Source organism: Trachemys scripta, chromosome 13 (assembly GCF_013100865.1).
Source record: "Trachemys scripta elegans isolate TJP31775 chromosome 13, CAS_Tse_1.0, whole genome shotgun sequence".
NCBI lineage: Eukaryota > Metazoa > Chordata > Testudines > Emydidae > Trachemys > Trachemys scripta.
In genome coordinates this window covers 20,191,132-20,218,847 of record NC_048310.1, presented here as the reverse complement: position 1 = coordinate 20,218,847, position 27,716 = coordinate 20,191,132, and the positions used below count along the sequence as shown (strand labels likewise).

The 27,716-nt window shown below is 42.0% G+C and overlaps 1 protein-coding gene across 10 annotated transcripts in view; it reads left to right on the top strand.

Annotated features, from left to right (window-relative positions):
- KCTD15 (potassium channel tetramerization domain containing 15) overlaps positions 1-27,716 on the top strand; it is a 57,095-nt gene that overhangs the window by 19,030 nt on the left and 10,349 nt on the right. For all 10 annotated transcript variants that reach the window (XM_034788162.1, XM_034788170.1, XM_034788163.1 and 7 more), the window contains one exon: positions 18,327-18,471. In XM_034788162.1, coding sequence (XP_034644053.1) covers positions 18,327-18,471 — 145 coding nt within the window. The remainder of the gene's footprint in view (positions 1-18,326; positions 18,472-27,716) is intronic.

The window sequence follows — 27,716 nt, the reverse complement described above, 5'->3', positions numbered from 1 at the left end:
TCCATGTAGGTCACCCTCTCTGGCTTCTAATCTTTGATTCTTCATTATTTTTTCATATTCAAAATTCAGTGTTTCCTTGATTTGTTCTTATTTGCAATTTTCTCAAGCAATATGGTCATTAGCCTAGCATGTATGCACTCTCACTCTGTATTGGTGTGATTACAGTCGGCCTGTTAGAGCTGGTGCACAGGATACATAGGCTAGGCAGAGGTATTCTAGGGTTCACGTGTACTGTGTTGCTTTCACTCTACTGCAGTATGGTATGAGTTCAAAGGCTAAAATTGCTGCTTTTTTATCTGCTGAGGACCACATAAAACAATATCTGAAAGGAATCCTGCACATGGATAGTGGAAGGCTATTATGCAGCAAATATTGATACACATACACAGAAAGGATCGGTTGGCAAGAATTGGAAAAATGAAATTTGCAACGTAAAGCTGAAACGATGAAGGAATCACAGTCCAAAGGGCAGGCTCCTGTTACGTCTGTGTTCTAATGGAGTGCAGATGCTACCCAGTGCTGGCAGGTAATCCAAACTATAGAAACTTTTGCAGCAGCAAATCTCTCTCTTGGGAAAGTAGATAATGAAAAACTCAGGGAATCTTTAACATTTTTGGTGTCATACTGTTCTGCAGGTGTTTTACCTTCCACCAGCCAATGAATTGCACCAGTATTATCTACACCAAAGGCTAAAGCTTTGCATTTGGGAAAGGTGAAAGATGTTGGAGGCACTGGCCAGATTTGGCACTCACGTAAATCCCATATAACCTCACTGACACAAAATCATGATTGGTGTCATTCTACTATAATGGAGTTACACCAGGGAGGAATTTGGCCCATTGATGTCACTGTGGTTGTGTGGGTATGAATGAGGGCAGAGTTTGGGCCACTAAACTTATGTTATAATTGAATAAAGAAAAGATTTAATGATAGTTTTTTAAACTTGCATTAAAAAAATCCAGTGTTGGTTTGTAAGAAAATCCCAACGAATAAGCACATTTTTTTTACCATTTTAATGTTAATTATATTTATTTGGGGAGAAAGGGTTGATGGTTAAATGATGTCCCTGATTCTGCTCCTAATTAAGTCAAAGGAAGTTTTACCCTTGATTTCAGTGAGACCAGAATCAAACCCATGCATCTATTGTTTCATGTTAAGAATGAACAACTCAGTAACACTGAAATGGCCAAGCAGTGAGATTCTGCTTTCAGAGGAGTGGAGTAGATCTGGAATAACTCCACTCAGGCCAATGGCTCAAGGCTTTTTTTACTTGATTTCTTTCAAGTTTCATCAAGTTGAAGAATGGGAGCCACATCTCTTAAGTAGCAGATCTATTGTAGTCATCCTTCCTTAGTGACCCTGCCCTATATATGACCCTGCCTACCAACAGCTCACAGAAGGAGGGTCTTTCTTTCTTCTGGAGTGTAGCCATGGCACACCTCTCACAACCCCTCCCTTTCATTGACTAAGTTCCCCCCTCTCATTCTGCAGTAGTAACAAAAAAAAAAATCCATTCGGAATTCCATTTGGGTTGTGTCTGTCATCCGCTGTCTGCTCAGATTCCCAAATAAAATGATCCTACACACACTGGATGTGGAAATAAGGACCATGTTGGTTGTATTCCCTCTCCTGACTATGATATTACAGATCATTCTGGACATGTTCATTTTCTTTAGGTGAACAGTTGGAAAAAAATTCAATACAACTTAACCAAATGTAAAAATAAATAGGAGCATTATTAATTTACCAACTTAACTCTGATTCAGAAATATAGATGGCTAGGGATAGACTCAGCTTTCGGATCACATGTATGTAGCACCAATGAGCAGAGAACAGTAGCCATGTTCAGCCATCTGGTGTCTGCAGTAAGTGGAGCTACAGTTCTTATGGAATTCTCTGGGCTAAACTGGGATAAAATAGGGACACAAATGGAGGTGTGAGTTACATGTTGGGCATAGCCTAATGTAACATGCACATTTGGTGTTCAGGAGTTGTGCAGAATTAGTATCAATTACACACCAAAAGGATGAACGGATGGACTGCAGCAAAAGCAACTAAGGGAGAGAATGTAAGTTAAAGCATGTTTTCCTACTTTAATACCATCCTTAGAATCCTAGCTTACCAAATTGGTGTCCCATGCACTTGTTTTGCCCACCCACTGAATGCCCAGTGAATGCGAGTTATAGTGCTCTTCCGCTGCACTGGTTTTGTGACTGACTGACAGCCACCTCTGCACCCAGATACCTAAGTGTAAGTCCCATTTACATCAGAGGGACTTGTACTTGTGCAACTGAGGTAGAATTGGGCTCAACATGTAAAATTACATTTATCCCCCCCCCATTGAATTTGGCCCCATATATAACTGAGTTGCTACTGGAAATCTCTGAGAGTTTATGCCCTGCTATGCTGAAAAGCATCATAGGAGAAAGTTGCTCCTCTAGTGTATCTGTGCTCAAAGAATCAGAAAAAGGTATATGGCTTGATTAAAAATGGAAGGCTCTAGCCTTATGCACCAGCCATACCCATACTCCTGCCTGAAGCTAGCATATCAGGAGAACATTTACTCAGCACCGTTTACTTGTTGAAATAAGCAGCTCCGTGCAGCTCCTAGAATCCAGTCCCTTCCGCCTGCTAGGCAGCAAAACTGCACCGGGCAGAACTAGGGTTCTTGTACACCTGCAGGGGATGGGCAGGGACAGGACTTGCACCAGTTAGGTACACAAGGTGAAATCTTGGCACCACTGAAATGGGAGATTTGCCAATGACTTCACTGGGGCAAAGATTTCACTCACAGCTCCCATTAACATTAAAACAAAACTAATATCTTCATGTTCCCCAGCTTCCCAAAGGACTCAGCAGTGCCGTGTTAATGGAAGCTGTGTGTAAATCTTCCAGTCAGCTTTGAGAATCTTAATCATAATGTTTAATTATCTCCTGCTTGGATGAAAGTTTCTGTAGTAAAAAAGAAGAAAGTTAACCTGGTTTTGGAGACGCTACAGATGCAGCTTGCTATTCTTTGGGTGTATGTTCTGGGCCTTTATTGCTCCAGATTGGTTTATTTAAAGGAATAGCAGTAATAGGTTTGTAAGAGGCAGGAATGCTTTGTTTGAATTGTGCATCTTCAAATGTATCCTGTCAGGTGCTGAGTGCCCTCAGCTGCCACAGAATTTGAATGGAGATGCAATTCCTGCAGGATAGGGTCCTCTGTAGACTAGGGAATGTGAAGATGGTAGTTAGAGGGTTTGTTTGTTTTTTTAAAAAAATCACTCCAATACTGATTTTTACACCCCATATTTAGAGTAAATTCTCTGTTAATGAAACATAAAAGAAAGAACTCTCATGAGGATCAAAGTAGAGCAGTGGGGACAGTGACATTTAAAATGATATTTTTAACAAATATAAGGTTTTTTTTTTTTAATCTTTACTAATTCCTTGAATAAAAGTGCAGTTAGGATTGAATTAAAAAGAGTCAAAGAGAGCAAAAAGATCAGACTCTTATACTGAAAAAAGCAATTTTGTTGGAAATCAAACTATCACATACTTAGTCATTTGAATTTTAAACTGATAAATTTAAAAGCAAAAATTAAGATGAATAATCACATGTACCTATTATACACATAGCATAAAATCAGAACTCCGCTGGAGCTGCTGGGTTCTATCCCCCTTACTCTTCCTGACTAGTACCTTACTCTCCAAACACTCCTACTGAAAGTAATGGGACTACTTCCAGAGAAACGTTCTAGTCAGCGGGAGTAAGGGTAAAAGAATTGTTAATTTACATTACACTTTGCAAACATAGAGCCAGATTCTGGTCACAGTTGCACCAGTGTAAATCCAAAGTAACTCCAATTCTATCCATTGAGTACACCAGCATAACTGTAATCAGAATCTGACTGATAGAGTAAATCATGTTCTTTGCCCTAAAGATCTAATAGTGTAGGGCCCAGTCTTGCAGCCCTTATTCCCTTAAGGGCAGGTCTTCCAGAAGTAGATATGACAGGCCACATTCTGCAGTCCATAACACCAGTACAACTTCATAGAAACCAGCAACGTTTTACCAGTGTAAATTAGAGCAGAATATGGTTGTTGTTTTAAACAATACTACTAGTGTGAGTGAAGCCCACCCAGCTAAGTTAGGGTTGCTGAAACAGGGCTCAAGGGGGTTGTTAAATAGATGTAGGTCATTGGTTTGAGTGGGGCCCTTAAGTATTGCCAGACTGCTTTATGTGGCTGTTCAGTGATCTTCAGTAGATGAAATAAGTGGATGGTCTTAATCCAGTTCTCAGTGGACTTGTGTCCACGTCACAGAAACCTCTATGATAACTGACATCCTTACAGCAAGGACAGAATGGACCTGAAAACTGAACAACTATTTTATCCCCATAAGTGGTCTGTCCAAGCCAGGGCTGAGGCATCGTGGAAGTGCAAGGTGGGATTGCTTGCACAACTGTAGCCCAAACTGTAATGCACCTCCTCTGTGGCTTAACAAAAGGACGTTATCATTAGTTCATTTAATAAATACATTTGTATAGTAATAAAAAATGATATTTTGGAATAAGCAGATCGTTTTCCTGGGTTAGATATACTTTCTAACCCATAAGTGGTTGAGCCCTAAGTGAGCTACAGGGGAGGAGAGGGTGACTATGCATATGTTACTACGCTACAACTTAACCAATACAGCACATTTATTTAAGTATCAGTGAAAAATGGAGGGTAGTTTTTCACTTTCCCTGTTATGAAGATTATCTAGAATCGTGGAATGATGCTAGCAATGTGCAGAGGACAGAACTTTTATGGAGACGTGCAACTTCTCCCTGTAGTTCAGAGTTATACTTTCTTTTGCTTAGAGTGCAAATGTAATTGATGTCTGAAAGCTAAATGAATATAGCAGAAATATGGGGTATATACAGAATGCGTGCCTTTCTGTCTGTTGGTTTCTCTGCTTATCCAGTTTGTCAGTATGGTTACACACTGAAAGGAATGAAAAAGTCCACAATACAGCAATTAACTTACTACTAACTGTTTAGGGAAGTTTTTTTTATAGCTGATAAAATAAACTCGTAAATATACAATATCTAGTTTAACAAGACTTTAGGCCTGAATTTGCCACCTTTACTTACGTGAAGTGGTGCTTTATTTTGTAAATAGTCCCACTGCTTACTGCATGCATGAGTAAAGAGGGAAGAATCAGGCCCTTAAAGAACAAATATACTATTGTTCCATTTACAAACATCTGAAATCAATTCCTGATGAATAGCTAATTCTAAAGGGCCTAATTCTGATCTCACTCACACTGATGTAAATTAGGAGTGAAGCCAGTAGATTTACAACAGGGTAAACCTGGTGGAAATGAGATCAGAACTGGACTCTCAACTAACTTTAAAAAGAGACTGTTTTCCCTTGAACCCTGGTCCTTTAGCCATAACTTCTCTCACTTTGCTCCTTCCTTGCACCCCCAAAAAGGCACAAGTATAAAAAAAATCATCCTAGAACCTTAAGAATTACTTAGCTTGGTGAATGGTAATGGCTACATTGGATTATTGACTTTTAAAAATACATGTTGATAGTATACCAGCTCTGATCTATTGCAAAAATAGATATTCTTGCCTGCACAGCAAAATATAAAGTATTAAATCTAGGTAATAGTAATAGATCCAGTAGTTCCTCTAGGTGCTTAATAGTTAATGAGTGTAATATCCTTCAAAAGCACTCCAATGTGAGCATATGGCTCAAAAAACTCCTATGGCATTCCAGCATCAAAGTTAAAAGGCAAGAACACATTGTTATAGAAATTAGAGATGGATAAACCGCTTAGCTTGTAAGTTGTCTTGTCCTCCTCCCTGAACTGTACAGAATATTCTCCGGTGCTTTGTCCAAGTCAGTTTTAAATAATGAAAGATAAATGTTCTTGGGTTACATTTTTAAAAAAAGCCTAAATTTTGTATCTACAAATCAGGTTCTGTATTTAGACATTTACATTTGGCCATTTATGTCCGGAGTTTTTTATAGATGGGATTTTTAAAAGTGCCTATGACATAGGCTCTCAAATCGCATTGACTTCCAATAGTACTTGTTCATCTAACCCAAAATTGTGGAATCACAATGAGAGGCTGAGTTTGAGATTCTTGAAAGTATGGCCCTAAATTAACTAAGCATATTTGCTTACAGGAGAAGGAGGTAAGCTAAACCAAGTGGATGCTGGCGGGGGTGAGTGCACAATGGGTATCAGTGGCTATATAGCATTTGCCACTTTCCCTCCAGTCTCAAGAAAGCCTTTCTTACCTTGCTTACCTTGGTGGTATAGTATCATAGCAAATCTGAGTTGCCAGTCTGCGCTCAGGATGTAGAAGCCTATCTGTGTGCCCATCACATGGTTGGGGCTCCATGGTTAGGGAGGTCATGTCAGCCCAAGGATAAGAAGCACAGTCATATCAAAGTGACAGCAATCTCTTGGCAAATCTGCAGAATTTCAGGTGGAAAGTCAAGTGAGAGCTAGTGCTGACAGTTTTGGCATCAACTTGCCCTTTATTCCCCATGGCTGGGGCCTAGGGAGCAGCTCTGGGCAGTCATGTTGTGACAGCAGCTCTCAATGAGCTGTGCTGCCAGGGAGGGGCCCCTTAGACCAGTGCAGAAGGGCTGACCCTCCCTGTCGGATTTCCTTGCAGATTTTGGGATGCAGGCATAGTTGGAAAGCCCTGGCCTCTGTGGGCCCACAGACCACTCTCCCTGGTAGAATGATGGGCAGGGAACATGTTAAGTCTGCCGAGTAACTTTTAAAATCTCACAACTTTTAGTACAAGAGTGTGATGTATTAGCTCTCTATTTTCTGCTACTGTTTTTGTTTATTGGGCAAAGGACCAGATTTTCAACCTAGCATTGAGGGTTAGGGGCATAGGTGCTTTTGCAAATCTCCCTAGGCACCTACCTGCCTACTGAGGTACATAAATACCTTTGAAAATCAGGCCCTGTCTGTAAATGATTGGTGTTAGAAGCATGGCACAGTCGGAGCTGAAACCCCCAATTTTGGGGTTTCATACTTTCCTTCCCCAATCACAGTATAAAAATGAACAATAGACTTTTTAGAAAAATTGTTTAAAACAAAATTCTCTCCTGCACTGACACCCTAAGTGCCAAGTTTCAGCCTGAAGCAAGTTTAGATGGTCGAGTTACTAAACTCTGAAAATAAGGGTTTGTAATGGAACCTGCGGCAGAACCTTCATGGTGGCACACAAATGGCACCTCTGTAAAGCAGCAAGACTAAGTGATTAGTCTCTGTAGCATTCAAAGGGCTCATGCCCTGGTGCTCCTTTTCCCTCACAAGGGTGGCTGTTTATCTGGCTGCCATAATTAGGGCCCTACCAAATTCACGTCTATTTTGATCAATTTCATGGCCAGAGGATTTTTAAATTGGTCAATTTCACCTTTTCAGATATTTACATCTGAGATTTCACAGTGTTGTAACAGTGGGGGTCCCAACCCAAAAGATACCTGGAGGTGGATCTGATTCCCTCCCTCCGCCCACAAGCAACCGTGTAGGTGAAGAGGAAGTTCTGAGTCCTGTCCCTCCCCAGCCCTGCGGGATTGGCAGCTAGGAGCCCCCGGATGGGGCACTCCCCACAGCAAGTGGGAGATCGGACCCACCTCCACAAGCCTCCTCCAGCTGCAGGAAACTCCAGCATTGCGGCCCAGCCCCAGAGCCTCCTGCAGCAGGGGGAGGCACCCAGAGGTGGGACTTATCTCCTTCCCTGCCCCCCCCCACCCCCCGAGAGTGGCTGTGCAGGGGAAGGACAAGTCCTGTCCCTCCCCAGCCAGGACTCACAGGTAGGAGTCCCCAGCTGGGGCGCTCCCAGAATCAAGGGGGAGATTGGATCCACCTCCACCAACCTCCTCCAGCTGCAGGAACCTCCTGGGCTGCTGCCCAGCTCCAGAGCTTCCTGCGGCCCCAAGTCCTGTCCCTCCCTAGCCTGGCCAGGACTTGCACGAGCCCCTCGCTGGGGCATTCCCAGCAGTGTGGGGGAGATCAGATTTCGTGGGGGAAGGGCTTATATCACAGTCCGTGACGCCTTTTTCACGGCCGTGAAATTGGTGGGGCCCTAGCCATAATGGGAAAAAGTTTTTAAAGTCCCGATTAGATAGGTAAGAGTGTGTGGAAATATGCTACAACTATCCAGAGGAGTTGTTTTTTTCTATTGAGCTTCATGCTAATCTAGTTGAAAGATAAAATTATGAGCCAGATTCAGAACAGGTGGTAATGACATCTCCACGCTTCAGCTAAACCCCTTGTATGGCAGGGCATGGAGAAGGATGTGCTCTAGTCAAGGACAGGAAGTGCTTTGCTCCCTCAGAATTCTCATCATGGCACCAGAGCAAGCGGCACTAATTCAGTGCGCTCCTAGGCCGCCCATGCCTTCTCCCTGGCAGGTGCCACCTGCTTTTCAGATAGCGTGGGGCCCATTAAACACACCCCATAATAAAGGAGGTTGCAGCTGCTTGTCACTATCCCAGCTCCATTCCCCGGATAGCCTTCTGCCACTGGGGACTCTTGCGCATACCCTGGAGTGAATCTGGGTCTGCCTCATTAGTTTTATAATAGAGTGAAAATGTGGAAAAAAAAATAGTGTTGGAAACATTGAGCAGTACTGCTCAATCCTGGAGCCAAAGTGTGATCTTGTGGTTAGAACATAGGACTGGAGGACAGGAGACCTGGGATCTATGCCTGGGTTAATTCTGTTACTCTTATGCACATTGAATAGTACCTTACTCTGCCAGCAGTCTCTCATTTTCTTCAGTGGAAATTCATATTCTCAAATGGGATGCGTGGCAGAGTGAAATGCTACTCAACTGCTTTCTGGTCCTGTGTGCAAATCACTTAATTTCTGTGTGTCTCAGCATTCCATCTTCAACACAGAAATAATATCTACTGTGCTTACCTTATAGGGGGCTTGTGAATCTTAGATTCTTTTATATGAAGTTTGTTGAGATCCTTGGATGAACATAAGAACAGCCATACTGGGTCATACCAGTAATCCATCTAGCCCAGTATCCTGTCTTCTGACAGTGCCCAGTGCCAGGTGCTTCAGAGGGAATGAACAGAACGGTTAATTATTGAGCGATCCAGCCCGTTAGCTAGTCCTAGCTTCTGGCAGTCGGTGGTTTAAGGAGTTGCATCCCTGACTGGTCTGAGTAGTGCCATTGACTGACATATCTTCTGTGAATTTATCTAATTCTGATTTTTATTCCAGTTATACTTTTGGCCTTCACAACACCTCTTGGCAATGAGTTCCAGAGGTTGACTATGCATTCTGTAAAGAAGTACTTCATTTTGTTTGTTTTAAACCGGCTGCCTGTTAACTTCATCGGGTGACCCCTAGTTCTTGTGCTGAGTGAAGTAATAACACTTCCCTAATTCACTTTCTCCACACCATCCATGATTTTATAGATTTCTATCATATTCCCCCTTTATCATCTCTTTTCTAAGCTGACCAGTCCCAGTCTTTTTTAATCTCTCCTCATATGGAAAGTGTGCCATACCCGTAATCATTTTTGTTGCCCTTCTCTGTACTTTTTCCAATTCTGATACTTCTTTTTTGAGATGGGGCAACCAGAACACCATGCAGTCAGTATTCAAGGTGTGGGGATACCATGGACTTATACAGCGGCATTTTCTGTTTTACTATCTATCCCTTTTCTAATGGCTCCTAACATTCTGTTAGCTTTTTTGACTGCAGTTTCACATTGAGCGGAAGTTTTCAAAGAACTATCTACAGTGACCCAAGATCTCTTTCTTGAGTGGTAGCAGCTAACTTACATATAGTTGGGATTATTTTTCCAATGTGGATTACTTTGCATTTGTCAACATTGAATTTCATCTGCCATTTTGTTGCCCAGTCACCCAATTTAGTAAGATCCCTTTGTAACTCTTTGCAGTCAGCTTTGAACTTAACTATTTTGAGTAATTTTGTTTTGTCTGCAAATTTTGCCACCTCACCGTTCACCCTGTTTTCTAAATCATTTCTGAATATGTTGAACAGCACATGTCCTGCTATTTACCTCTCTCCATTGTGAAAACTCAACATTTATTTCTATCCTTTGTTTCCTATCTTTTAACCAGTTACTGATTCATGAGAGGACCTTCCCTCTTATCCTGTGACTGCTTAGTTTTCTGAACAGCCTTTGGTGAGGGACCTTGTCAAAGGCCTTCTCAAAGTCCAAGTACACTATTATCAGCTGGATGACCCTCATCCACACGCTTGTTGACATCTTCAAAGAATTTTAATAGATTGGTGAGGCATGATTTCCTTTTAAAAAGCTATGTTGACGCTTCCCAGCATAGAGTGTTTATTTGAGTGTCTGATAATTGTGTTCTTTACTATACAATCAGTTTGTCTGGTACTGAAGTTAGACTTACTAGCGTTAATTGCCAGGATCGCCTCTGGAGCCTTTTAAAAAAATCATTAGCACCATCCAGTCATCTGGTACAGAGGTTGATTTAAGTGATAGGTTATATAATATAGTTAGCAGTTCTGCAGTTTTATATTTGAGATCCTTCCGAACTGTTGGGTGAGTATCATCTGCTCCTGGTGACTTATTACTGTTTAATTTATTAATTTGTTCCCAAATCTTCCCAACTTAGTCTGGGACAGTTCCTCAGATTTGTCACCTAAAAAGAATGGCTTAGGTGTGGAGATCTCCCCCACAAGGTGAAGACCGATGCAAAGAATTCTTTAGCTTCTCCGCAACTAATTTGTCTTCCTTAAGTACTCCTTCAGCACCTTGATCATCCAGTGACCCCACTGACTGTTTGATAGACTTCCTGCTTCTGCTGTACTTAAAGAAAATATTGCAGTTAGTTTTTGTATTTTTAGCTAGTTGATCTTCAGTTTCTTTCTTGGGCTACCTTATTATACTATTACACTTGACTTGCCAGAGTTTTTGCTCCTTTCTATTTTCCTCAGTAGGATTTGACTTCCAATTTTTAAAGGATGCCTTTTTACTAACTGCCTTTTTTATGCTGCTGTTTAGCCAGGTAGGCTTTTTTTTTTTGTCCTCTTGTTGTTTTTTAAATTAGTTTTTTACATTTCATTTGAGCCTCTATTATGGTGTTTTTAAATAATCTCCATGCAGTTTGCACGCATTTCACCCTTGTGACTATTCTTTTTAATTTCCATTTAACTAACTTCCACATTTTTGTGTAGTTCCCCTTTTTGAAGTTAAATGCTGCTGTGGTGGGTTTCTTTGGTATTTTTGCTCTATGAGGATGTTAAATTTAATGACATTAGGGTTGCTATTACCAAGTGGCTCAGTTATATTCACCTCTTTGACCAGATTTGTGCTCCACTTAGGACTAAATTGAGAATTGCCTCTCTCCTTGTGGGTTCCAGGACAAGCTGCTCCAAGAAGCAGTTGTGGATATTTACGTGCTAAGCATTACTGTATGCTTGATAGCAGGGATTGAACTATGCCAGGACATGCTAGTACACTGCACTAACACTTAGTCCTAGGTTCTGCTCTCCTATTTCCGGTATAGCAGTCCCTTTATTCCTTCCTCTCTCTCCTATGTTCTGCCTCCCGACCTCTACTGCTCCAACTCCATGCACAAGCAAAGCAGCCAAGTACAATTGACAGACTCCTTATCAAGTGCAGAGAGAGCTTCAGAGATCTTGTCAACTTCACTTTGCCACTCTGCTTACACTTGGAAATAAAACAGCAGGGTGTGGAAAAGCAGAGGGGAGCAGCAGGTGCAGAGAAGAATAGAACAGTGGAGCAGTAAAGGGACTTTGTGCTTGGAGCACAGCCAGAATTTCTTCCCTTCCTTCCTGCAAAAAAATTACAAAAAGCCACATATTTTAAAGATAATTTTCTAAATGTAGATTCCTGACTAATTTGACAAAGGGCAGAAGAAATATCTACAGAATCCATTTTTAATAAATGTAAACAAATAAATTATAAATGACAAAAATATTACTGAACAGTTAAATATTCATAACGTAATTACTTAAATTAATATTTTTAATGCACTACTTGTGGTAAAGAGTCTTACTGACACTGCCTAGCATGCTTTGTTAATGAAATGTGTAGGAACTGGCAAACGTGGGCATGATGAGTGGGGAATGCTGGATTTGTGGGTGTGGCATGTGTTGTGGATGCTGGGGAACTGTGAGCATGGTCAGGAGAATTTTGGAACCTGAGAGAAAGGTAGCCACAATTTTGTTTTTTCACATCAAGTGTTACAGACGCCCCCAGTTTTACCATAAGTCTCATGTTATTTGGTATTTTTGTTAAAGCCTCTTTGAGTCAGATGATATGGGGCAAATCTCAGCTTTCATTTTAAAAAAGAGCCCCTTGTGGTAATGAAGAAAATCTTGAAAATGTGACTCTAAATGCTCAAAAAGCAGTTGGCAGGAATAAAAAACCACCTCAACATTTATTTTTAAAATTTCATGATTTGTAAGCCAATCTCATGATGGGGGGGGGGGGGGGGGGGGGCTGACTCATGAATCCCAGGAGTTGACAATGCTCTCATTGCTCAATAATGACCTCTTTGTTAAATTAAGAAATTATTTCTGACAAGCACTAAAAGGAGTTTAGTTTGATCTTCCAGCTAGAGAGCTGGTGGGCAGGGTTACTGGCGTAATGTGGGCAGAAACAGAGGGTCTGTAGATACCTAAAAGCAGTAAACTGATTCTTTTTATTTCCAAGGAAGCAAGAAAAGAATTTACTGGTAAAATTATTCAAATGTGGGTTGGCTGGCTGGTTTGTTTACTTTTAATCTAATAAAAGGGGATCTTAATATCCCTGTTAAATCAGTATAAAGCTGGAAACTCCCCTTTGGCATTTTGGCTAAATATTACTGAAAATGTAAAAGTCTTTAATAAAAACAATGGAAGTGCAAAGAAACTATAGAAATAGAATCAGCAGGTGTCATTCGAAAAATGAGGCAGAGCAGTGAAAAGTGTTCGATCCAGGGTCAAATGAACCAATAGGCCCACTAGGCCAGAGCTGGACCACAGCCATTTTGTGGGCACTGTTCTGCAGGGGCAGGTTTGGGAGTAGCAGGAGTAAAGGGAGCCAGGTGGACAAGCATACCCTGAGGAGCCATCTCACTGGTCAGCATGTGCTTAGCATCTGCTGTGTGCTGGCCATGCAAAGTGGAAGAGCTGCCTTGCAGTCAGAGCGAGCAGTGAAGAGGCAAGGCTGGGAAGAGGAGCTGTTCAACCAGCCAGCAATGTGAAAAGTACTAAAGAAAAGTACTCCCAGCATGTCTCAGGAATAAGGGGCAAGGGGAAGCCAAGCACAGAATTCTAAGGCCTACAGATACTTGTTGAGTTGATCCAGTCTGGATTTGATTCAATGTCTGGAACTTAAATCATGACAAAAATGTCTTTATTAATCAGAAAGTATAATATTACTAGAGAAGACACGTAGAAGTCTTTGGAAATATTAAATAAGATCTCAGTGCTGGAAACTTTCCCACCTCCCCTAGTATTTCACTTTCTTGAGCTCTCCACTCCCTTCCAAACATTAGTGAAAGCAAGTGGTTTCTGCTGAAGCTGGCTTCATATCATTTTGCCACAGATATTGGGTGATGAATACTACTACTTACAACAATAATCATTGGTGGATTGAACGTCAGGAGGTTCCTTGTGCAGTGCAAACCATGCTCTCCTGCCATCTTTTCTATATCCCTTCCTCTCGCTTTTCTCCCTGTGAATACAGACATGTCAAGTCTCACTCATTGGGTGTGCAACTCACTCATTATTAACATGCTGTCTCACTCACACACATTCCAAAGCTTATCTCACTCATTTTGAGTAAATATATAAAGATTTAAAATTACTCAGGCGCTGCAAGAAACAATAGTACATCCGGGGCCTCAGGCACAGGGCTTCGAGCTTGGAAAGCTGCTTTCCAAGCTTGTGTACTCTGGTAACCATAGAGACTGCAGGCAGGCAGGCATTCTATATGGGCGAGAAAGGAGGCGGTGTATGTGCATGTAGGGGCGGCTTAGCCATTGGGCCAATGGGGCCCCAGCCAATTGAAAAATGGGCGTGCCCCAATCTAATCCACCTGCCCAGGGCTCCTGATGGGGAGCAGGGGAAGCCCCCATACCCTGACCCCAGACCCCGGCAGGATGCTGGGAGGGGGGACTGACCCCCACTTGCTCTGGCCCAGGGCCTCACAAACTCCTAATCCGCCTGCGTGTGTGGTCAAAAAAATCTGAGTTCGCCCAGAAAATGGGCAGGACTTGATCAAAAGTTTGCAGGTTCTGCAAAGTACAGTTCAAAATTTAAACCACACATGTCTTCAGGGATCTCCAACCATCCAGGTTTTTGTTCCAACCAGCAAATAATTGTTTTTATTAACATTCACTGGTTTGCATTGTATATAAAATTCTCATGTGCCCTAGGCCAGTGGTTCTCAACCTTTTTTAATTTGTGGATCCCTAAAAAATTTCAGATGGAGGTGCAGACCCTTTTGGAAATGTCAAATGGCGATGTTCAGTCAGTTTACAGTCTAAATCTTGCAGACTCCTTAGACGTAATCCATGGACCCCAGGGGGCCACAGACCACAGGTTGTGAACCACTGCCCTAGACTTTAGTATGAATTAGGACATTTAAGTGTTTCATGTGCAATATTTAGCAGTTTACATTTTAAAACAAACTATTAAGCGCAGGTTGGATTAAAAACCTGGACTATTGGATGTCGCTGAGGACCAAAGATGAGAGTCCCTGTCTTAAGCAATGACTTAACACGCCACCTGGAAAGTCTCACTCTTTGGCCTTGAATCTCACTCTTTGGGGCTGTAAATCTTACTCTTAAGGACAGCCAACCCTTGGCATCTCTGTTATATCTGCTTGGTGACATGCTTGAACCACAGTGCCAAGTTGCTAAAGCCCTGAGGCTTCTCCATATCCCAGTGGCCCAGGAAACAGCACATCTCTCCAGACACATGACCCTCTGTTATTGTATAGTTATATGCAGATCTGCAGTTCCAGCAGCTGTCTGGTCTTGTAAAGGACACAGATCATTCTTGTGGTTTCCAAACAGGCATCTTGCACGCTGACTCTCATTTGCCTAAATTGCAGTTTATTTGCTACGCTATTGCTTTACTGAACAGGCTGCAAACCGTTCCTTTCCATACTGTTGCAGGCTTTGTTTCATCTCTTCCAAAATGAGGCCTACCTGAGTAAGCAAATCAACTGATCATTCTTTCTAATGTGCAGCTGTTGGTAAGCAGGCTCTTCATGGCTTTACAGATCACCAGCAAACCTGCAAGGCTTCGGCCTGAAACCCATGTTCCTGCCTTCTTCGCTGAATTCACCATGTGCTCCAGAAATGTTGCTCCTTCTAGCGGATTTCACAAAGGTGTCGTTTGCATTTGTGAAATAATTTAGGAGGCAGAATCCTTTCTGGGTGCAGCATAACATACTGCAATTGAAGTTTGTTCTTGGAGCATAAGAGCCTCCTAAAATGTCAGGTAAATCCTTAATCATTTTTCATTCTGTTTTTGGGGTGGCAGTTAAGTCTTTCAACACTCTGTGAGTTTCCCAAGCAGCAAATTCAGTAGTGAAGAAATACTGCTGAAGGCAATCCACACAGGCCTGAAAACTCGCCTTTTGTTTTCTCTACAATAAAAATCTTGCACTGCGCTAAGCACAGCCTAATTGGAAATCCTTCATCCAATCCTCCCTACATCTCTTCTTTGTTGACAAACATTCCTCTTTTTATACTGAATAATCTGAAAGCAGCCATTGGATTTCCTTCAGTGTGTCTTAAAACTCAGAAGCAAGGTTCCAAGGGGTAAGAGATCAAAGCTGCAGCCTAGCTGTAAGACAGCAGTCTTCTGCAGAAGCTCTCAAAGCTACACTGTCACCAAGCAAATTAATTCAATACAAGTGCAAAATTGAACATGAGATGTTGTATCAGGATACTTCTTATTCTTTCCAGTTAAACCGAGAGCTGCACAGAAACTCAGCTGGACTCCTTTAGCCCACGTGCATACTTCGTGAAGGAAATTAACCCTTTAGTCAATGGACTAAAATATAACACTATTCAAAGCGTATATTTAATCTGTAACAACTAAAGCAGATACCCCTAGTATTTCCAGTAAAATAACAATTAGAAGAGAAATACTGGAATAACTATTAAGCAAAAACAAGACCTTTAAACTTTGAGAACTCATGGAACAATGGGTTTACACTGAATAAACACTGCAAGGCAAACCTGATTGCTTTTTCTGGTCGATTTGCAAAACTAGAGGTTGAAGGAAATGCAGCAGATGTGTTGTACTTGGTTTTAGGAAAGCATTTGGTATATTTTCATATTTCTAATCGGCTACAATGCAAACACTGGCACATGTATTGATACTGACTGAAGGATTATAAACACAGCACAAAGAAACAGCAAAATATGGAGTCAGGGTAAGGGCATAGGATTTCTAGTGAAGTATAGCAGATAATTGTATGAGGTTCATTCTTATTTAATATCTCCATAATTAATATAGAAGGCAGTAAATGGCACATTAATTAAATTTGCAGATGATACTAAATTAGAAAGAGCTGGAGACACCAAATTTAGGCGCAACAGTGGAGAGCAGATTGGCAGTACAATGCAACCTCAAAAGAGGCCTGTTCAAATATGGGCTGCAGACACAAAGATATCCATCATAGAACATGGAGGTGCTAGTTTCTCTAAATAGCTCTGGTGCAGTAGCACCTGGCTTACTGCAGTCAGTTCTGGGCACCTCATTATCAGAGAGAGATGGGCAAATTAGGGAGTTCTGGGAGAAGCAAAAAAGATTAAGGGACTGGAGAGATTATAAGGAAAGGTTAAAAGAGGGCTATGTATGGCATAGCTTGGTTAAGGGGAGAGTTCATACAAATATTTGATGAGTACTGTATTAATACCAAGGTGTGGGAAAAAATTATTTAGGGTATGCAAGGGGGTACAATGGGGAATAGTGGGAGCATAGGTAAGCTAACTAGCAGGGGAGATTTTTTAACAGTGGAATCTAGAGGACCATAGAATAGTCTCCTAGGGAAATAATGGAACTCCCATTGTCTGGGACATTTAAAACGAAACGTGGCAAAACACTAGTAACTGCAGTAGGAAACGATGATTATCGGGGTGATGGACTCGATTACTTCATAGGTCATTTCTGTCTGTCGTCTATGATGCTGCTTTCAAGAATATGGCGTGTGTGTGTGTGTGTGTCTGTGTGTGTGTGTGTGTATCGTGTTATTTCTCAAGGGAAGACAAAGCATATTGTAACCAAACAGTCATTTGTAACTTTAAGGAGGATGAAATCCCAGCCAGGCAATGCCCAGTCTCTTGCTATGTAGAGTATATTGTTCACAATTTAAAGGAGATAGCAGTGGGAATTGGAATTATGGTCTCATTAAAGAGGAAATATTTAAAAATTTGCATTTTGGTCAGGTTTATGTCTAACCAATTAGCCACCTGGCATAATGTCTAAATTCCTTTTCTTTGGCAACAAAACACGTAAATGACTTCCCTTTTATGCCTCATTTGGTGAGAAATGACTCCTCTTGGAATACTGGCAACAGCACCACGGCCTCAAGTGGAATAGTTGCAGAAGCTTGTATGGACCATTCCTAGCTGTGCAAAAACTAGTTGTCTAAACCATCCAACCACAGAAGCCTAAATATCTAGCACTGAGGGGTTTATGTAACTAACATTGGTTAATTTAAACTGTCTTCTCAAAAATGGAAATATTTTTTTGGCTAATGAGAACTGACCTGGTGAAAAATGTACTGACTAGAAGGTCAACACAGTTCAATTCAGGATAAGCTGTACATGGTAATTAGAAATGTATTACATAGTTAGCGCCCCACATCCATATCAGCTATTGTCAGTCTATTGCAGGGCAAAAACCTTCTAGGCAATACTCCTGGCAAAATTATGGGCCCTATTTGCAACCCTTATTCTGATCAATGAGAATTTACATGAGGAGCGATTGCGAGATAGGGCCCTCTCTCCATCAGTATAGATGTATGTGTGTGTTAAATACACACATGTATGTATGTAACATCTATGTGCACATTTTCCTTTGTTACAATCAATGAGAATTTTACATGAGGAGCGGTTGTGGGATAGGGTCCTCTCTCCATCAGTATAGATGTATGTGTGTGTGTTTGCACACATTCTCCTTTGTCACAGAGTTTACAGAATTAAAATACTGCATTATTATTGTTATCCCTATGCAAGTTGAACTGAGACAACTGAATTGGCTGGACTGTTTCTAAGCCTACAGAATCTAATGAAATTTTGTCTTCTACCCATTTTTTTTCTTTTCTTTTTTCAGAATAAGTCGTCTGTTTAATGGCACGGAGCCTATTGTCTTAGACAGTTTAAAACAACATTATTTCATTGATCGAGATGGTGAAATTTTCAGATACATATTAAGTTTCCTAAGGACATCTAAACTGCTACTCCCAGATGACTTTAAGGTAAGTGAGGCCATGTCTACAATCCATTTTCCCCCCCATTCTGTCATTTATTTTGGTGTAGGTTTGTTTATGTGCTTGACCTAAACACAGTTAACTAAATGTTGGTGTTTATTGTTAGAGTTTTTAGTAGTTGTGTATTACATTGGGGACGCTATGATTTAATAAATGGACCAGTGGTTGTCATGGATACCATAAAAAGTTAAACGATGAAGCTCAAGGCTAAATCAGTTTTTCTAAACTAATTTTATTTTCTCACATTTTTAGCTTATTTATCAGGGTATAACAACAATTAAGAAGCGGCAGCAGCAACAGCTAACATTTGCCACAGTTTAATGTTCAGCACCTTAAAGAAATGTTTTATATTTGATAGTTACAGCAATTTAAGTTGCATAAATCTAAATTGGTGATTTAAAAACCCCTCACAATCTTAAATAAACCCATGAGGATTTCTATTAGATATAACTTGTTAAGACATTTTGCTTTCAAGGAGTGATCCCTAACACAGATTGTGAAAGGTAAAGTGCTCTCAGGAGAACGCAATTTATTGAGGGGATTCTATGGAGCAATACGTTTTGACTGTTTGGTTGTAGATAATGACAACTTTGCTAATTCTGGATGGTCAAAATGGTCTACATTAGCCAGACAGCAGAGTGCAGACACATAATATATGATGTGAATGGGGACTGGAAGAGCTGGTCTCAAAGCAGTGGCAAGGTTTTGGCTCTCGTAGATTATTTGTTGAAAGGTTTTGCACAAGAAATGTGGTCTTCAGCACTCTGTATGCAGAGAAGGTGGTTGGTGCACAAGAGGTGGATGGTTCTGAGTGGAGCAGGGAAAAGAGGGAGAAGACTATAAATGGAAGAGGGTGGAAGAGCAGAAAGGCAGATGGGGAAAATGAGAGAAGAGCTGCAGGTAGGAGAGGAATTGGGCCAGGTCCGTAAAGCTAAGGGCCACAAGCTCTTTGTGCATGATGAGAAGGAGCCAGTGAAGGGATCTGAATAGAAAAGGGACATAGCACAAATGGCAGAGAGAGATGATTTTAGCAGCATATTTGGGATAGACTGCTGGGAGCCAGCCAAGGAGAACGGGGAGGAGGAGAATGCAGTAATTGGGAGAGAGGATCAAGGCATTCTCAAGGGTTTGGGAGGATGGATTTTAGAGATGCTGTACAAGAACCAAGGGGATGTGAGAATGTGTATCCTCAAAGTGTACGCCAGCCTCAAAGAGGCTGTAGCAAGGCTGGAATTAGAACTCAGGCACTCCTAGCTCCAAGGACCATGCCCAGTCCATTGTTCCATGCTGCCTTTTTGGATGGGGTTAATTGTATTTTTATTTTATTCCTCCCTGAGATAGCTCTAGAGTAGACCCCAGGGTAACTAAGGCTCAGAACAAAAGCAAAGTATTGCTAGGTAGGGAGTAAGTCAACAAAAAATGCATAGAAGAATGCATTGCAAAGCTATGCACTGTAAAACTGCACTGTAAACAGGTTTGACTTCACAGAAATCTTGTAATTTTGCCAGTGTGATTAAAGTAACAGAAGACAACAATCAAAGGCTGCAAATGGAATCGTTTGGTGTTTCTAAATGCAAAACATTATTTAAGGTATAAAAACCTTACAGGTTTTCCAGTGAGACTTGCATTAAATGTTTTTTATGTCAAACAAAGCATTGTCAAATGTTTTGAATATTTATTAGTTTTTTACCCCTTTAATTTAATCAAGTCGATTAGTAGCCTCAAGGTTAAGCCAACTTGCTTTTCAACTTGAATTGCTGCTCAGATTGTTATTTTGGAAAGTTTGGAATGTTAGTACCACACCAATGTTTTTGTGTTTGCTATTTAAGTGTTGTTTTCAGATTGAGTTAACACTGAAATGCAGAGAAAGTGGAGTATGTGTTCCTAGGCTAGTGATTCTTTATTATCAAGTCTGACTGGTGTGTTTACGGTGAATATTAACTACAGTTCCAATTACTAATAAGACAAGACTTGAAAGTATTCTGCATCTGACAGGTCTCCCTCCTGAGATCAACATTCCTAACAGATTATACAGCGTTCATGTTTTTGTGGATTCTAAGCAGTGTACAGAGTGATGCTTTAAACTTTTTTGAAATTATTATTAATTGCTGGGCTTGTTTTCCCTTGCATCCAAGCTCTGCTCAGCACAGGGGATGGAGGGAAGGCAGGGAGCTGGTTAGAGATCCCTGATTCTGCACCAGCTCAGCCTCAGGGAGTCAGAGCAGCTAGGGGTTGGCTCTCACTTAAGCCACTGGCCTAAGATCCATAAGGGTATGTCTATACTGCAATTGAAAACCTGCAGCTGGCCAATGCCAGCTGATTCAGGCTCGCAGGGCTCGGGCTAAGAGGTTGCTTAATTGCAGTATAGAGGTTTGGATTCAGGCTGGAGCACAGGCTCTAGGACACTGAGGTGGAAAGGTCCCAGAGCTCAAGCCCGAATGTCTACTCTGCAATTAAACAGCCCCTTAGCCCAAGCCCCACAAGCCTGAGTCAGCTGGCACAGGCCAGCAGTGGGTTTTTAATTGGAGTGTAGACACACCTCTTTTGGTACGCTCCCTACGTCAGGGAGGAGTGGATGGATTTATGCCACCAGGAGGATCCCATCCTCCAGGGGAATTTTCAACCAGAATTTAGCCCCTTTGTACTGCTCAGGGCCCATTATTTATACTCCAAGTCCCCAACCAAAAATGGGGCCCATTGTGCCAGGCACTGTACATACACGCAGAAGGGTTAGGTCCTGCCCACAGAACTTACTATCTGAATAGACAAGACCAGCAAAGTGTAGGGAGAGGAGGAAGTGTTCTTGTTTCTATTGAACAGGAGGAACAGAGGTGCAAAGACCTAAAGACGTACCCATGAAGTCTGGGGTAGAGCCTAGAATGGAACCCAGATTGCCTGTATGGCGCTGTAACCACAAGGCCAGCCTTCCATTTGCCTTGAGAGAGCTTTAAAATTAGTGTGGCCGAGTCTAACATTGTTTGGTATCAACTTAACCTTAATTAATGACCCATGGTAGCAATATGCAGTTGAGCATGGAACTGGGAGGGAACTCGTTCAATGACCAGAGGTTCATCTCTGTGCTGCTACAGGAGCCTAGAACGGTTGAGGACAGAAGGCAGTAGGCTACCCCCTCCAAACAAACACAAGCAAATACAATCCCAAGGGACATCGCCATTTCAGACTGTGCAGAAGAACAAGTGATACAAAAATAAAGGTCATCCCTAGCCAGCAGTAAGGGAGGCAGATCAGGCCCTTAGAGGTGTCTTACAGCCTTTGGTAGCCAGCTCTTTACTCACCGTGAGTAGATTTATTCCACGAGTAATCCCACTGACTCACTGGGCTAGAACCGAGCCCTGACTTCCCCACCCCCAGTGAGATGTAACCGTTGAATCTAAGAGGTGATCATGACCTTTAGCAAAGGTGAAATCTGCAACGGATTATCCAGAACACTTTTCTACTAGATCATGAGCAGAAAGATAAAGTGTTTTGTAGAAAGGCAGAACGCTGTCTCTTAAGAAGATTTGTCGGTCATTCTCTCTAGCTCTAAACATTGTCCTGGGTACCGAGGAATGGCCAGTAGGCTTGTGTGTGCATGGCCCACTGCCCACTGTTCCCTGTTTCAACTGATATAACAGACCTGTACCATTAATTCACTTGGTAGAAACAAAGGTGAGGAGTTGTGATTCCAGAGGGGATTGATACAACAGCCCTGCCAACCAGCCAGGACTCAGAGGTCTGAAGCTGCAATTCCGTGAAAAAGAGGAAAATCACATGCACACGAATACACTTGCTGAACAGTCCCTTATATTGCTTCTCATCAGCCCCTCCAGAACTGTGAGACGGGCTGAGTTTTCTCACAAACCTTCCAGCAGTGGGAGCCACAGCAGCCCTCCTCTTCTGCCGAGACCACCATTAGTGTCCCTCAGAATAGTAGCTGATAGGAGGCATGCTTTGAGTGGTTTAGTTCAGCACCAGGGCCGGATTTAGGGGCAGGCGACCTAGGCGACTGTCTGAGGTACTGGGTTTGAGGGGCGGTGGGCTGTTTTTGTTGTTAGCGACAAAAGAGAAAATAGAATGTTTGAAGTTACATGTTCCAAGTATTCCGTATGTGGATTCATTTTTCACTAACCTCCTAGAATGTTCTGGACCTTTGTAGAATCTCGTGGAATCTTCCAGACTTTCTGAGAAAGACATTTTCCTGGAACCTCCTAGAATGTTGTCAGCCATGCCCTTGCAGGTATATAAGAGGCAGGACATTGCCAGTCAGTCTTATATGACAGGGATAAATCATGCATGCAAATTCTGCATCGAAGTCATGAAACGGGCTACAAATGGAATAAAAAATAAGGTATTAAAAAGTTTAGCAAATGGGGCGGGGGGGAGGCACCAGTTGGTCTAGGGCCGGCCCTGTTGAGCACATTTCCTTGTCTTTAGATGTTAAGGGCCATATGCGACCAGAGCACAGTGCTGGAGTCCAGGCTGCGCACTGGGTATCACAGGAAGATGAAGGGACGGAAATCCTCTCTGGCGGGGCCTGGAGACCATGTTAGACCATATGGTCATCACCCTCTCCCTTCTCAGGGAGGACAAAATCCACATCGTGGGCCCATGGTGGGGAAGGGGAGGCGGGGAATGACTTTAGATCTGATTTCCATGCAAAGACTGTGTCTGGAACCCTGCCCTGCTGCCCAACAGGACCTCACTGGTTCCACTGCCAGAGCCTCCCTGGAGGCAGGCACCAGATTTTTCCATAAGAGCATACTCTGCCCTTTGCTTAGCAACAAGATAAATCTGAAGCCGTTTGTGGTCTCTTCTGTGCCTGGCTTTCTGTGTGGCAGCTGAGCCTGTGCCATTATGGTAGCCAAAAAAATAATAATAATAACTTTAGCTAGTGTTGTTTGTGGAGAATGCTCCCGTTTTTGGGTGTGCCTCAAACTAGATTCATAGATTCCAAGACCAGAAGGGACCATTGTGATAATCTAGTCTGACCTCCTGTATAACGTAAGCCATAGAAGTGCCCCAAACTAATTGCTAGGTTACATCCTTTAGAAAAACATCCGCTCTTAATTTAAAAATTGTCAGCAATGGAGAGTCCACCACTTAGTGAGTTGTTCCAATAGCTAATTACCCTCACTGTTAAAAATTGACACCTTATTTCCAATCTGATACAAATACACATTTATGAATGACAGGGCTCCTTTAACAATTTCCTGCTTGTCCCGTGATATGGTGACTGGCAAAATAAACCGAGATTTTTCTTGTAATCTCAGTGGGACTTCACTGTCAGGTGTTGTGCTAATGCAGTCTGGCCGGCTTCTCCCCCATCTTGCACTCTGAGTCAGTGGTTGTCCCAAGACACTCGCAGCTCTGAAGAGTAGCATTTTACACCGACTTTGCAAAGGTAAATGACTACACGGGTGCAAGACAGTGGAGAATCAGGTCCTGATGCCTGCAATTGTGTGTTTTCTTTGTTACTGATTTTGTTGAGATTCTCTCCCCTCACTCCCCTCCCGCAACCCCAAAAAATTATTAAAATTCCTTAAAATTATTAAAATGCTCAGTTGCCTAGACAATTTACCAACCACAGACACGGTACCAAGTATTAAACAGTCGCCAGGTTTTAAGTTACAGGAGCAAGACCAAATGCAAAGCCTGTATTTGTTCCAGTTTTTGGACCAGCGCTTGCTGGTGATGAATAGGTGAAACAGTATGGTGAAACTTGCATTGCTGCTGTGTTGTGAATTAATAGAGGACTTCACTCTCATGGACTGTCAGTCATTAAATTCTCAATTAAAAAAATGACATTTTATTGCCCTTATCTTTTTTGCAGAGTGACAGGCAAATCGCTTCCTTCGCTGCCACTTACAGAATCCCAGGCAGAAGGAACTGCCTGCGTAGATTACCCCAACTGCATTTGCAGTAGTAAGAGCATTCATCCCAGTACAGTTAAAGGATTCTAAACATTTGTTACAAATTACTTTTTGCAGGTTTATGCAGTAAACTAGCTGTAAACATGTACTCCAGGATAAATGGTGCCATGTAATATTCCAGTCTGAGTCGGTAGTTGAGGGATGAAATGGTTTCCTGTTTTTGTTGTTGTTGTGATTGTTGTTGCTTTAAACAATTTTGAATTGGTGCAAAAAACCAGGAAGTTAAAACTGGTGTGTGCGCACTCTTAGAACTCAAGCTAACTTTTGTTTTTAACAACTCAGGTTGTGTATGCAGTTTGTAGTGTGGGCTGATCACTGTGGGTACAAAAATGAAGGCGTTATTTGAGTCTGAACACTGGTTCCTGGCTTAACACAACTTTTTCTTTTTCTTTTTTTTTTTGGGCTGATCACAGAAAACTGGAGGATTGAAACTATATCTTGTTTATTTTTGTCCTTATTAAGCAGCAAATAGTTAGAACAAATGGTGAGTTAGCAAGTGGTTACTAAAGACTTAAATCTAATGCCATGGGCTAACAGATGGCTCTAGGAGGAGATAGCATGATCCCAGAGTTTGTTTGCTCTGTAATGTTACTATATCCCTGGAGGTTGGAGCTGGGGACTGTTGCACTTCTGGATATTATGGGCCTGGTCCAAAATCTGTTGATGTGGAAAGACTCCCATTCAATTCAGTGGCTTTTGCATCAGGCCTTAGCTGAGTGTGAGACCTACATTCACTTTCAGAATGAAGGAGAGACTTACACAGTTCTGTAGCCTTGCTGTTTTCGATAATGAAGCTCATGTTGGGTTTTCATCTTTTGGATGTTATTACAGGCTAACATGCAAAATAAATCCCTGCTTTGCCCTCATAAATAGTGTGTTATTTCATGATGAACATGTGCAAAAATAAACCTAGGGCTAGACTCAGAAGTAAATGGGAGACCAGGGTCCTGTGTACATATGTGAAATACTTGCATTGGCCTAGTGGACAGAGCTGTTACAGGCTCCCATGTGAACAAGATTTCAGAGTGTTTTACATGCAGATTATTAGTCCCTGTAGATTTAGCCTAATCCCTCATGCATTTCAATTTAATGTTCAGGGAATTCTGCAAATGTGGAGGGAGAAATGAGAATGGCTCTGAAATGGGGATTTGCTTCTGAATAAAATAATTCATCATTCAGGTTCATTTTGGGAATGTATCACAATGGAATGGAGTCCAAACTGTGATGCATAATAAGGATCACAGTGTACGGAAGTAAGGCTCTTACACCATTGCTTACCCTAGGTCACGTCATCCTCTACTGCTCCTACCATATGCCCATGCATGAAGCCTATTTTCTTTGCAGCACTTCTTGTCTGACACTGATGTGGTGTTGTGTCTGCCAGCGCACGTCTCCTTTTTCTTTAGCCTCCCTTAGGATCCATTCTTGCAAGGTGCTGAACATCCTCAACTGCCATGGAGGATGCTGGGAACTGGAGTGGTTCAGTCCCTAGGAGGAGGCTCCCTCAGCACTTTGAAGGCTCACTGATTTGCACAGGAACTGTGATGCTTCCATTTGCTTCAGTCTCCTGCTCCTGGTAGTGGCCTATGCCTGATGCTATAAAAGAAGGAAAAACAAACTCACCCCCACAATTCATTTAGCCAGTGCATGCTCCCCAACTCTAGCAAGCTTCTGCCAGAAGCCAGGGATTGGGGATACACTAGCACAGTTAGGAGATTACAAGGGTAACTGTTAAGTTGTCTATCCATATATCTATAGGCCTCCATCGAAGGTAGCTGAGTGCAGTTCCAAATTTGGCCCTAACAGTCAAATCTTTGATGAACATTGCTAAACTCTTTGCTTCAATGATACCTTGGGGCAGTGGAGTGTACAGGTGGATTACATGCTGTTACAAAGTAGCACCTTATGTTCCTTGTACATTCATTGGCTTTTGATTCTACCATTAGTTCCTTTTATCCTGTGTTATGGATCCACAGAAGGCACCAAATGGCTTTCACTGTACTAATTATTGTTGTATAGCCCTTTATTTTGTCTCCTCAAACTCTTCTCCTTTCTAGCCCAATAGTTTCATTCTCATGATTATTCATACCCCTCCCATGCTTCTAGACAGAGAGCATTTTCTGATGGTCAGAGCAAAGGACTCCAGGGTTCTGTTTCCATATGTTGGCTGACTGTAGGCTGAAGAAGCATTTATCCCCTGTCCTGTAGCATATCCATTTGAAAACAGGTATACTTACATGGGGCTGTTCTGAGGGTTAGTTAATGATGATTCTTCACATGAAAGGTGCTAAAGTCCAAGAGTTGTTTATTATTATTTTTGTCACCCTCTCTCAATCGTTTCTGTTTTTCCCTTTCCAAACGGAATGTAGTCTTCGAGATGGGGATGCACAAGCCCCACCCCTCGCTGTCTCCCAGCACTGTCTTACGCTCTAGAGAGGGATTCTGGCTGGCATCTGAAACTGTGTTGGCACCCACTGCTTGCCCAGGGATTGGGGGCTGTCAGCACCCTTTCCCTCAGCACGCACTAGTGCCCTTAGTCTGGGATGGAGAAAGCTGACGGAAATGTTTGCTGAAAAGAAGTTAGTGAGCATGTGCCGAAATGACCTCTCTCAATTCACTGAGCTGTTTTAATTACCCAAGGGAACAAATCACACGATGGACAAATGGCTGGTAAAAAGTATTTGTTTAAAAGATGGCTAAGAGTACACATGAGCTTGCAGCCATGCATGTGCTCATTGCATTATTGGAACTTACCAGGTCCCAAATTACGTTTTAAACATATTTTTCTATTTTTAAGAAAATGGCTGCTGGGCCATTTCCTTGTTGTGCTGCAGATTTAGCCTGCAGGGAGTTTTCACAGCTGAGTTTAAAACCACTAAAACTGGGAGGTTAAAATGAAAACCTGGCAGGCTTATCTCTCCATGGTAGCACTTGTATGAGCTGCAACAACGAAGTTAAATACGTATCATTTCAGGAGTTGTGCAAAGAGTAAAGAATAAAGCTTCGTCTCTCTCCTCTGACATCAGCAGGCCCTGCTTATTGCAACCAGTTATTTTGATTGCTTAATCCAAAAGAAAAGCCTTTTGACATTGAGCTTGTGGGATAATAAACATGAAAGAATGATTCAGAGCAATGGGAAGTTCACAGTTTGTTCAAGATGATTTAAAACTCATATAGTGTGGCTTCCTTTGTAGGTGTTACGTAGTAGAAGAGTAAGACAGTTTGGATACCTGTTGACTTTGCGCTATTGCTGACAATACATAAGCCTAAGTAGGTCACAGGGGAACAATATTCATTTTACAA